General features: G+C 35.0%; 1 protein-coding gene across 1 annotated transcript in view; it reads left to right on the forward strand.

Annotated features, from left to right (window-relative positions):
- The window catches only part of LOC128547559 (probable E3 ubiquitin-protein ligase HECTD4), a 32,453-nt gene extending 23,227 nt beyond the window's left edge, over positions 1-9,226 (forward strand). Inside the window, exons 23-29 of the mRNA XM_053520557.1 lie at positions 263-418; positions 1,185-1,348; positions 1,780-1,932; positions 2,619-2,737; positions 4,588-4,783; positions 5,585-5,804; positions 6,205-9,226. Coding sequence (XP_053376532.1) covers positions 263-418; positions 1,185-1,348; positions 1,780-1,932; positions 2,619-2,737; positions 4,588-4,783; positions 5,585-5,804; positions 6,205-6,341 — 1,145 coding nt within the window. The 3' untranslated portion in view covers positions 6,342-9,226. The remainder of the gene's footprint in view (positions 1-262; positions 419-1,184; positions 1,349-1,779; positions 1,933-2,618; positions 2,738-4,587; positions 4,784-5,584; positions 5,805-6,204) is intronic.
- The last annotated feature ends 3,970 nt before the right edge of the window (positions 9,227-13,196 follow it).

The raw sequence follows: 13,196 nt of genomic DNA on the forward strand, positions 1-13,196 counted from the left end.
GTTGATATAAGTACATGCTTACTTTTAGGACTTAATTCATAGGCCCTGCAAATGATTTCAAAACAGTTTGACAGGAGATGATATGTCTGAAGCCATTCATCTTCCAGAGTAATGTTGAAAAACTGTCTGTTTCTTGCAGAGAACAAGTTGTATTGGTACAGAATCTAGTGACTCTGGTTCAGTGAACTGTCTGCAATTTCATGACTGTAAATGTCGATGACAAAGGCGTTAAGTTATACATAAAAAATATTTATATTTGCAGAGGAGCAGGAGAATTCTGTGAATACAACATATTGTCAGGCATACAGACAGCTATCTCAGATCCCATCTAGTCAGTTATGTGTTCGTTTAGCATGTGGTGGTGACCCAACATACTCGTTTAACGTGAAGTTCACTGGAGAGGAGGTTCATGGAACAAGTAAGTTATTACATTACTTCCTAAAAAAAGCTTTTGTGGCGCTATATTTGAACTGGATATTTTTTACAAGACATGTGAGGAGATAACTTTGTTATGATAAATTGTAAAAACATTTAATTTCATTGGCATTAGATTTTGTGGTAATGACAGGATTTCATAGTAAAAATATTGAAGACCTGTATTCTTCCACAATAGACCGATACCAATTTTAAGTAGAATACAGTACAAATTACTGCTTGTAGGGCGAACTCGTGATGAAATTGACATGGTCAACAAAATGGCTGTTTTGATGTATGTGTTTGTGTCTATGCATCTGTCCAATTTTGTCTCAACAATAAATTTGTCATGCATAGAGCAATCTTTTTTTTATGTTTGACATAAATGTTACCCTCATTGAGGTGGAGTGTCTCACACAAACCCCAAGTCCCTATCTCAAAAGTCAATGCCACATATTGTTTTAAATGGCAGAAATAATTACCTTCAGTGCAACAGAGTATTGTCACAAGACACTGATTTCTGTCTCAAAGGTTAAGGTCACCATAAGGGGTCAAAGATCACGTCTGATATTGTTGGTGCTGTAGTTTTGACTTGAATGGAGCTATTATATTTGTTTAACTGAAATGTTTTGAGTTATTGAGCTGATATATCAACAAATAATGGGTTTGACACTGTTGCTCTTTAGGCATCTGTCTGGCAGAAACATGCAGTTGTACCATGCAGTTGAAATTGTCTTAGCTCATTGATATTGTTGTTTTTTTGTTCTCAGGTGGTTCCTTCAGGCACTTCCTGTGGAAAGTTGCGAGGGAGATTCAAGATCCGATATTGAACATACTGGTTCCCTGCACAGGTGCTAACTACAGAGGAAGATGTCTGCTGAAGCCCGGCTTATTGACTGTATCAGAGGAGAAACTAGTCATGTTTTTTGGGCAGGTATGTGTTTCGATACTGGAGATTATCTGTCTATTGTTTTGCTCACTTTTATTAAATATTTACATTTTACAGAATATTATACATGTGTTGATAAACCTGTTTTCATAATGGCCATATAATAGATTTGAGGTCTGTTGCACGTTCTCAAGGCTGCATGCTAATACTGTTTCCAATACTACACATGAACTTTTATAGTCATGACCATACTATAAAGGGAGGTAATCAAAACGTTGGATTGAATAATTCTTTCTACTAAATCAAATAATTGAACCTATAGCAAGTGTATGTGATAGTCATCAATGGGATTTAACATAAAGTAATGTATTTTATGTCCCTCCCCCCAAAAAAAATGTGGCAGTAACGTTTTAAATAAAAAAACATTATGACCCTTTAGCTAATTCTTGCTTTGTGACTTTATGTTGTATTTACAGTTACTTGGAATCACAATAAGAGCAGATATCCCAATTGGTTTAGATCTGATGGCGTCATTTTGGAAATCTCTGGTTGGAGTGTCTGTAGATACAGTGGTAGACATAAAAGAGGCAGATCAACTTACATACAGTTACTTGAAGAAAATTGAAATGGTGAGTGTCAGTTTCAGAAAGTTTTATTAATGTACTTTTAACAAAACTGGTAGGACTGTGATAAAATTTATATGAATATTTTACAAAAATGTTGACAAACTGTTTAAACTGCAATATTTAAGTTGAGGATGATGTTGCTGAGTTGAATCAGCTGTCAAATTGAATCTGCTGTCAATATATTGATGTTTTCAGATGAAAAAGAAGCAGCATGATAATACATTTCTTTTTTATTCTGGTATTTGTCAAATTTATTTTTGATATGTCACTGGCTTAAAAAAATATGTCCAATGAAACATGCATCAGAATACAAGTAAAGCAGTATTTCATTGTATATCTTAATAAGACATTTTCAAATTGTAAGCCAGAAAAAGATTTCAGAATTGTTTTAAATTTGTGTAAGAAACTTTTTTCAAAGTTGATATAATGTGAGCTTTTAACCAGTAGCGATAGTATTTTATGCATTCTGTTCATACATGGGTCAACTATTGTTGTTAAAGTCACTGACAGAAAATTGCATGCCCCACACTACAGTATAGTTTGAGTCATTCTTAGCTGTAAAGGTCAAATTCCTCCCCACCCCCACCCCCTTATAAATGATTTATCTTGAATGTCCTTCACAGAAATTTTAGAATTTATGCAGTTTGTATATTAAGAAAATATATGACAGTGGAAAATTTTTTTTGCAGGTTGAAACTGAAGGAGAGTTACTTGCCCTTTGTGCTGACGTATATCCAAGATTTGTCTACCCTTCATTATCTGGTGAAGAGGTAGAACTTGTTCCACATGGAAGACACATTGTAGTGAGGTAACTATAAGTTCCGAATGAGATAGCAGTATTATTTCAAAAACTGAAATGACTTTCTCATTTTTGGACGAAATATATGTGTGTGAGTGCAGATTTCCTTAGATTATTTACTATACAGTGATCATAGTTTTGATTCAAAATTTGTTAGTTGCTTTTGTTTAATTTTTTATGCAGAAAATAAGATCAATAAAACTAGGGAATTAGTGCAGAAACATGTTTACTTTGAATTGTAAGGATTAAATTAAAAAAAGTTAAAACACATATTTAACATTAAGACAATGTTTGGGTTATTTGGCAGGATTTACATACATGTGTATATAACATGTATGAACACCAGAAAAATAAAATTCAATCCTGTAAGCACCAAAGTATGTCACAATGATTTAGTCTTTGCCAGACATGTTCAGTGATATAGTTATACTATAGAATGACTTTAATTAAGGGCATGAAGTGGTCCTGCAACACTCCTACAACTATGAGGGGGGAATCTGCTTGAAGCTTCATTAAGAATTTTCTATTGGTCTATATTCACTTGATCCATTTCAAAATGTATCTATAAACCCGCATGCTTAGCTCAGTAGGGAGAGGGCAGATCTATGGATGTAGGGTTGCAAATACAATCCCTGGGTGAGGCATATATTCTCTGTGATAATTTGATAAAAGACATTGTGTCTGAAATCATTCATCTTCCACCTCTGATTCATATGGGGAAGTTCGTACTGGTACAGAATCCAGGCACACTGGTTAGGTTAACTGCCCGCGGTTATGTAACTGAAAAATTGTTGAAAGGTGGTGTTAAACCCAAAACAAACAAACAAAGGTACAAAATTATAGGGTAGCAATGTTTGAAAAATTAGCTGCTTAAAATTAAAATGTGCAAAGTGCATTAAAGGGGAACATCTCTGGATTTATGTTGAAAAAATACAAACAATATGATTCATTGAGTCATTGATTACAATCCATCAGCCAGACAGTCAGTCAGTTGTAAGGTCACTCAGATGCTTATTGTCTGAAGAGCAAAAAAAAAGTGTCTTCATGAATAAACAAAATCTGATTTGGTTGTTAACAGATTTAATGCGATTTTGCTCTTTGTTCATGTTGAAGTTTAAAATCTGCTTTGTATCATAGATCTTTGGTATTTTGTACTGGTTTTCCCTTCTTGTGTTATTTCTGAATGCCAGTTCGACATTTAAAGTAGTTCTGTATGTTTGATAAACCAGAAATCACAGTGCAACATCATTTATCCGGATAGCATAGAATAAATATATGAATATCATCTTGTGTGTATAGTAATTTATGAAAATGGCAGCATTGCTTTTCTTTGTAAAGATAAAAAACTGATAGCAGAAATGTAGTTACATTAAATACTTCCAACTAAATGCTTTCAACTCCACCTAAAATTTACTTATCCCTTGAATCATGGGCAAATACTGGTATCTCAAAAACAAGCAGACAGGCCAATACATTTTAATGCCATATAAAAGACAATATGTAGATTTACAACTGCGAAAGATGTACATTGTGAAAAAAAAACTTACTATTCACGAAACAGTCATCAAAATTGTGATTTCCCCCGTAGAATCTCATTATAAAAACTTGCTAATTGTCCAAGATTTCTAGATCAGTCTAGCAAAAAGTCAGGTACACAACCATATCTTTATTTGTTGTATTTTCTTTGTATATTCTGAAGTTTTCAAATCAGGGTTTAATCAAATTCTACTGTGTAGAAAAAAAAATATATTGGAACATGCATATATACCTTAATATGACTTTCTGTTTAAATACAGATCAAGTTTTTTTCACACCAACTGTGAACATTTAGCTTTAAAAATTTATTGTTTGTTTTAAAGTTGGGAGAATAGACAGCAGTACATTAATGCAATACGAGAACTGAGAACGAAGGAGTTGTTAAACAGGAGGAGAATACAGGCTCTTAGGTCTGGATTGGCCACCATCATACCGCTACAACTTCTTGTGATCATGTCACCTGCAGACTTGGAAATGAGAACTTGCGGACTGCCATACGTGAATATTGAATTTTTGAAGGTATGTTTTATTGCTTTTAACCCTTATCATGCTGGACACAACTGATTCTGCCTGTGCGACCAGTGTAGATCATGATCAGCCTGCACATCCATGCAGTCTGATCATATTCTGCACTGTTTGCCATTCAGTCAGTATCTTTTTGGTAAGCACCCCTTTAACAGTCAATGGTACTGTTCAAATTGAAAGATGGACAAGTTCATTATAGAAGAAATTTAGCAGCATAAGGTTTAACAGCAGATGGTTGGGAATGAGAAACTGAACTTGAGCAAACATTTTTCTTACCTACCAGAAATGTCATTATACAATATGTTCCAAGGTTTTGAAATTATATTAGTTATGATATCATATTGTGACATCACAAAGTGCACATCTGTCTTCTTGACTTACCGGACAATCTAGGTATGCAAAAAAGACCTTTACATAGTACATAACAATATACATTACTCCTTGCATCATTATTTCAGAAAATTTTGAAAGACATTATTATGTAGTATATAGATGTTTAAAGTGGACCAAGAATGGTCAAGACTCACATTTCATTGCTTTTTACACAAAACCCAGTTAAGCTGACCAGGGTCAGAGATTTTGAAACTAAATTAATGTACTAGTCTTGAAATGCAGGCATCCGTTGGATTGGCTGTTTGTGAGCACAATTTTGAAATCGACCAATAGTAAAGAGTAAAGTTACAATTAGAGACTCAAGTGATGCACTCCAAGATAAATTAGATCATACAATTTATTGGCACACTGCCAGGAGAGATCTATATAGGCATTTATACCTTGTTCTTGTGACATTGACAGGCCCACACAATGTACCAAGTAGGCCTGATGGAGACAGACAGACATATACAGTACTTCTGGAACACCTTGGAAGGCCTTAGTCAGGAGGATTTGTGCTGTTTTATCAAGTTTGCTTGCAACCAGGAGAGAATTCCACAGACTTGCCCCTGTAAGGATGGAGGTAGCGATACCGCTCATGTTCCGCCATATCCAATGAAAATAGCTCCCCCAGATGGTCAAGGTAAGAAAGTATTTGTGGTTATCAAAAGTAATGGTGATCATTTTACTTTTTTTTCAAATTCTTAACTTCTGTTGAAATATAACAATATAATATACAAATTACAGTCAGAACTGCTAATGCAAATGTGATTAAAATTTCTATGTTTAACAACTCAAGGTAAAAGACAGCAAAAATTGGACTGGAAATCAAATTGTGTAGACAGAAATATGCTTTTCTAAGGCTGTTGACGGTGCTGATAATTTGAGGGAAATTGTTCTCTAACTTTTGCCATTTATGCTTGCTGTTAGGTCACTAACTCTTTCAAGTCGCCAGGTTGGCACCGTCGCAAATTTATGATAAATGTGTTCTTATTTTACCAAACTGTCCAGTTACAACATTCGTGAAATTCACTTTTTTGCAGGAACAGCAGATCAAAGATATATTCGAGTAGAAACATGCATGTTTATGATCAAATTGCCGCAGTATTCTAGCCAGGAGATTATGACCCAGCGACTCATGTATGCCATACATTGCCGTGAGGATCCTCTCAGTGGATAGGAACTAGCTAACATTTTATGACGCTGCTTGATGCCATAAAAACTCACTTAGTGGATACAGCCTGTTTTAAGGTTTTATAATTGCTATTTGTTGCCATGGAGATACAGTTAGTGCATAGCAACCCACTTTAAGATTTTACAGTTCATACCAAAAGTTGCTGAATGTTGCCACAGAGATTCATTTAATGAATAGTTACCCACTTAATGTTTAATACAGACCTAAAACTGTAATGGAAAGACACATAGAGGATTGCAACATGCTCAAAGGTTTAATAACACAAACACACTAAACTTTGATATTTATTTAATAACACAGATTTAATATCCTCTGTTTTTGCCATGAAAATGGAAAGTAGTGGATATTGACTTTCCTTTGCACATTGCTGTCGTATTCATCCACTTTCAGGAAGAACCAGTTTGCTGGTTGAATTGAGAGCAATTTAAGCAGAATAACCAGTTTTAAATTAGAAGTTGTCTTTCATATAAGATTGTAAACTAGAAGGAAGCTGAATTTTATTATCATCAAATGGTAATAAATTTCAGTGTAATATTTGAGATTGTAGACTAGATGTTGTAGAATAGATAGTCCGATATAATCATATTCTTATGGAGAAGTCTTTCATGAGATTTCAACACTTTCAAAAAGGGTATGGTTGTTTTATATACCATATATTCCCTTATTAATGTACCCTGGGCATTATTTTTTTTTGCAAAAGGGAACTGTTAAGAATTACCTCTTTTACATGCTTGTGGTAAATAGAAGCTATAAATTGAACTTCTAATGAAATTTAACAATTAAAGCTCTACCATAGTGCTGGTATTTACTTTCAACCTAAATTAATTTCAAAAGAAGAAAAAAAAAAATAGGAAAATAATATATGGGTGGGCTTGTTCATAGGAGGGCATTAAATAGCTAATATATGGTATACATAATTAAAAATGTGTGTGAAAAGTTTTTGGACGGCATACATTGATGTAGGTAAGTGATAAAAATGAAAACGTAATAATATTGCAATTGTCTTTCGCCCTCAAAAACCGATCGAAACTGAAAACTTGTAAAGGAGTTCAATGTTCTGCTGTTCGAACAAATAGTGTTCAATTTAGATGTTTTTTAAAGATATTATTTCTAAAGTTTTGCTTGTTTAGGTGTCACAAAAAATTGTAGAATGTTTTGACTGTATACCAGTATGATGTGTTTAAATTATTGATTTGTTTGGCTTTTTTTGAGTGTGAGAAATCATGGTTATGAGATACTTAGTTCATTTCTCAGCAGTGGTTGTGTTTAGTGTTGCTTGAATATAAGGGGAACAAAAGCTGTACTTCAAACAAAAGCGCTGTTTTCTGGTGTAACTTTCTTCTATGTCACTGTCTACTAAGTAGTACATCTGTGTCATGTTTGAACAGTAGGTTGAGTAGAAGTACTGAAGGGACCCTGTGGAGTGGTTGAGGTCACTGCCTTCAAATTGCTTCATATCACTACTCTTTCTCTGATGTGAGTTCGAAACCTTGTAGAATTCTTTCATTCGAAGAAGCCGTCCATCTGGCTTTTCTATCCAGGGGTATCTGCTGCCTAAAATAATGCTCTTAGGGCCCATCATCAAAAGTTTGAAAATTGCCGTATGACCTGTAATTGTGTTTGTGTGATGTCAAACCCAACAAAACCAATGAAACAAGACAGATGATGTCAGGGGTGTGATGAGGTTGAGGATCATCTGTCTACTAGAATAAAATGTATAATGTTTCAAAAGATTTTCAGTATTTCTTTTCATTTATGTTCAGCTCCCTCACTTGGAAAGTGACCTGAATAATGTAAACATATAACAGTTAAATCAGGATTGTTACTTAACTAGGATGTGTATAATAATAGATATGTAAGCTTTCGTATTTGCACATGGGATGTTCTACCTTAGAAGTGTCAGGTACTGCAATATTTTTTGATAAAAGTTCAAAGCAAATTAAGTTTTGAATGAAGTTACCGGTATTAATTTTCTGCTTGAAACTTTTTTACTAGATTGTTTACTGTACAAACGGACCATTTTTAGTGCTTATTTTGCAGCCTTTTTTCAAGTTTTGTTGAAGTTGCTCTATGCTGAGTGTTTTTTTTTTTACCATATCTAATTACTGTAAACTGTTGTGTGTATATTTCACCAGTTGTATATTTCTCTATCACTCTTAGGTATTTTATAATTATCAATGTTTAGGTATATATTAATTATCTTTTGTTGTTAGTTATTATATTGAATATTGTTGTTGTTAACTTTAAGACTCTATAGATAGAAGATGATAATTTGGCATTTGATGGGGCTTAAAGGCACTTGTCTCCAGATTTACTTCAAAATATTGTAACTTTTCCCTCAAAATATCTCAGTTTTCAAAAACAAGCTTCAGTATATTAGAAGTTTTAAAGGACAGTGATTAAAAAAGATATGTTTGCTGTATGTTACAAAGTAAAAACTAAAATTCTTGTACATTTCATCCTAGTTTTACAATGAAACGGAGTAAAATGTTTCAGTATATTTTAAAATTGAACTACTGTTTTCATAAATTATAGTAGTATTGCATGAAACTGACATTTTCATTCTACTGTATAGTCAACCTTTTCTTTAGAATTATTAGCTTATAAACATTGTTTCTCAGTTCTAAAAAAATGGCATAAATCTGGAGTTGTGCCCCTATAAGTAAGGATAAATCTGATGTTATAATTGAGTAATCAGCTGATTGATTGTGTAGGATTGACCTACTCTGACTTTGTATGCTTATGTTGATATCTTTGTAATGTATGCAGATGTCAGATTATCATCTGTTATCTATACTTGTACTATAGTGATACACTGTGATTGTTAGTTCTTGTGATAAAACTGCGTAATAAATACACCATATAAAAGCTGCTGTTTTTTTTTTTTATTAAACTTTATTGACTTCCTGTGGCAACGTCTAATGTTAGACGTAAAGGATATGGCTCAGAAACCTCAAGGGATGATTGCATGTGGTCTGCAGTTTAGTAGGTCAAAGGCCAAGGTCACACTAAACTCTAAATTGAAAACCTAAAAGGTCTGCCATATTGAGATAAAATTCATGGAGGGCTGAGTGGTTTAAAAAAAAAACAGCACCAGTCATGTTGTTTTAGAGTCACATTTGGTCAAAGTTCAAGGTCACAGCATACTTTACACGAATAACGAGTTTGTGTCAGTAGGCCATTTGGTTTCTGATAAAAAAACGGAAGCACTCTTTGGCATGCAATCACCCAACTAAAATAGGATAATTGTCCATGGTATTAACTTTGCAAAGATCAGGGTCAGTATCCTGAAAACCGTTTCAGATCGAACTAAAACGCTTATGTCTATGACCAAATATTGCTTACGGTTTGTACATATTCATTGTATTTAAAGTCAAAGAGACTGAACCCTTTCAGAGCAGCAGTGCTTGGATATATGGCCTTAAAGATTCATAGGATGACTGCTGATCTCTTATTGTTAGGGGAGAAAGGTCAAGGTTACTGTGGCATTGAAATTGAGAACAGTTTCTGTTAGAGAACGGGGGAAGGTTTTTTGGCATACGGTCATCTATTTAAATCTATTGTGATTATTGCATGTGTTCAGGAGAGACCCACTTTGTTTTGCGGGTTAGTAATTCCAAGATCAAAGTCTGAATAACTGAAATATTTGTGCTTCAGTGTAGCGGATGAAGCAATATAAAAAACAGCTCAAGAGAATGACAGATGAAATGGTGTTTCAGACATTGTAAACATAAACAAAATATCAGATTGTTTTGACATTTTCTTGTTTTTTTTTTGTTGACGCAAGTATCCGGTTCTAAACTCAAATTGTGTTAACTGGTATATAAACAAGGACGCCTCTGATCTCATTCCAAAAACATCAAGAAGCCAGTGGGAAGCTAATAAAACATTTATATATAAAGCTTAAAGTGGAATTATGTGCATTTTTAAAGTAAAAATCCAGCTGAAATAGATGTGTGTGTAAAAAGGGTGGAGGAAATTACATTTGTATAGCTTTTAACCCAATATACCAAACTCTTCCTGTTACCAGTACAAAATAATAACTCGAATTTGACGTTTCTTATTTTGACTGGGGCAATCTTTAAGAAAAGTCAAACTGCAAGACAGGAGTTGCTTCCCTTCAACTTTAACAATCTCTACCTATAGGTAAGGGAGATCACTGTGTAGAACATTGAAGTTTATTAGTCTGATTCCTTTATTTCTAAAGCATCAACTTCAAATACTTCTTATGCGGCATTATCGTTAATTTAAAACGCTTAAACAAACAGCATTTTTAGTTGCAAAAGTCTGTATAACCATGCCCTACATATTCCAATAAGGGATATACACTTACAACCTGCAATCATTCTGCTGTGTCGGAGAGGTCTGTGCCAAAGGATAATCCTCTTACTGATAGGAACATCTTGACCTCCCAAAACATTAGAGATAAACTTCTGACCAGAGGCAATCATCCTATCAAGTTTGATGGCCATAAATGTAAGCGTTCCGCAGCTGTTCATAACAAACCAACTTCTTTCGGTTACACTTAAACCTCGACTTTTGCAGAATTACCAACCTGTATATCAGCTGAATAATTTCTTCACATGAAAAATTCTACTCCCAAACCAATCTCACGGCCGAGGGACCTCTGAGCTTCTGATTTGGAAAGCAGTTTGGCTTATTTACTAACCACGGGTAATAATTCTGATATGTATGACTGTAAGGCTAATGCATTCTACAGATATTGATCATAAATGAGCCGCACCATGAGAAAACCAACATAGCGCATTTGCAACCAGCATGTATCCAGACCAGCCTGCACATCCCCGCAGTCTGGTCTGGAACCATGCTGTTCGCTTTCAAAGCCTTTTGCAATTAGAGAAACCGTTAGCGACCAGCATGGATCCTGACCTCTGAGCTTCTGATTTGGAAAGCAGTTTGGCTTATTTACTAACCACCGGTAATAATACTGATATGTATGACTGCAAGGCTAATGCATTCTACAGATATTGATCATAAATGAGCCGCACCATGAGAAAACCAACATAGTGCATTTGCAACCAGCATGTATCCAGACCAGCCTGCGCATCCCTGCAGTCTGGTCTGGATCCATGCTGTTCGCTTTCAAAGCCTTTTGCAATTAGAGAAACCGTTAGCGACCAGCATGGATCCTGACCTCTGAGCTTCTGATTTGGAAAGCAGTTTGGCTTATTTACTAACCACGCGTAATAATTCTGATATGTATGACTGCAACGCTAATGCATTCTACAGATATTGATCATAAATGAGCCGCACCATGAGAAAACCAACATAGTGCATTTGCAACCAGCATGTATCCAGAGCAGCCTGCGCATCCCTGCAGTCTGGTCTGGATCCATGCTGTTCGCTTTCAAAGCCTTTTGCAATTAGAGAAACCGTTAGCGACCAGCATGGATCCTGACCTCTGAGCTTCTGATTTGGAAAGCAGTTTGGCTTATTTACTAACCACGGGTAATAATACTGATATGTATGACTGCAAGGCAAATGCATTCTACAGATATTGATCATAAATGAGCCGTACCATGAGAAAACCAACATAGTGCATTTGCAACCAGCATGTATCCAGACCAGCCTGCGCATCCCTGCAGTCTGGTCTGCATCCATGCTGTTCGCTTTCAAAGCCTATTGCAATTAGAGAAACCGTTAGCGACCAGCATGGATCCTGACCAGACTGCGTGGATGTGCAGACTGGTCTGGATCCATGCTGGTCACAAATGCATTATGTTGGTTTTCTCATGGCACGGCTCAAGAATGTTTCAGTCATGAGGTCACTGTGACTTTCCCTTTTCACCTCTGACAATTTAGATTATCTACTGATCACATTAAGTTTGGCATGCACAAGCAAAAGCACTCTCCAGTTATGCATCGGATATACTGTCTCCAGTCTTTAGGCATCCACTACCTTCACCTTTGACCTACAGTCGCCCAAAACAATTTGTGGCAATTAATGACCAGTCGCAATCATTTTCTTAAGGTAGTTCTGCACGTTTGAGATACCGGAAGTGATGGCGTAACGTCATTTATCCGGAAAACGTAGAATAATGCCTGGATTCAGCGTACGGAAATGAAAATCATTCTATGAATTAATCGAAACCTGTGAAAATAAATTTATTGCAGTGACACTGTTGCTATATTTTTCAAGTCAGAATATGATATTAAAACAAAGGATATGTTAAAAATTTCAAAAAATGTTTTAAAATTAGCGTGAAATATCCGGTTCGCTTTAATTATGGTCAAATATCTCAAAAATAAGCACACGGACCTATTCATTTTATTTCACGAAATTATAGGCCATATGTTTATTTACAACTGTGAGAAGTTTCATCAAAATCTACATTGTAGAAAAATTTCTAATCGCGAAAATGTTATGAAAGTTATGATTTTCCCATAGACTCCCATTATGAAATATTGCGTGAGGTCCAACTTTTTTAAATCCGTCTAGCAAAAAATCAAGCACACGACCCTATCTTTTTTATTTGCTGCATTTTCTAGGTATATTCTGAAGTTTTAAAAAATCGGGGTTTAATCAAATTCTACATTGTAGAAAAAATTTCGATTCAAACGTGCAGAACTACCTTAAGTTTGACAGTAATAGACCCAAGCCTTCAAATTGATCCTAACCTTTTTCAGTCTCAAGGTCATGGTGATCTTGACCTTTAACATAATGACCCTAAAAACAATAAAGGTCATCATCTACTAACCACAGGCATTCATCCTATGAACTTTATCCAAAGCAGATAAAAGCATTCACTGTTATTGATTCAAAACTATAATGGGCATAAATATGCATTGGAATAGTACAACATAAAGAGGTAAACAAAA

Source organism: Mercenaria mercenaria, chromosome 12 (genome assembly GCF_021730395.1).
Source record: "Mercenaria mercenaria strain notata chromosome 12, MADL_Memer_1, whole genome shotgun sequence".
Classification (NCBI taxonomy): Eukaryota; Metazoa; Mollusca; class Bivalvia; order Venerida; family Veneridae; genus Mercenaria; species Mercenaria mercenaria.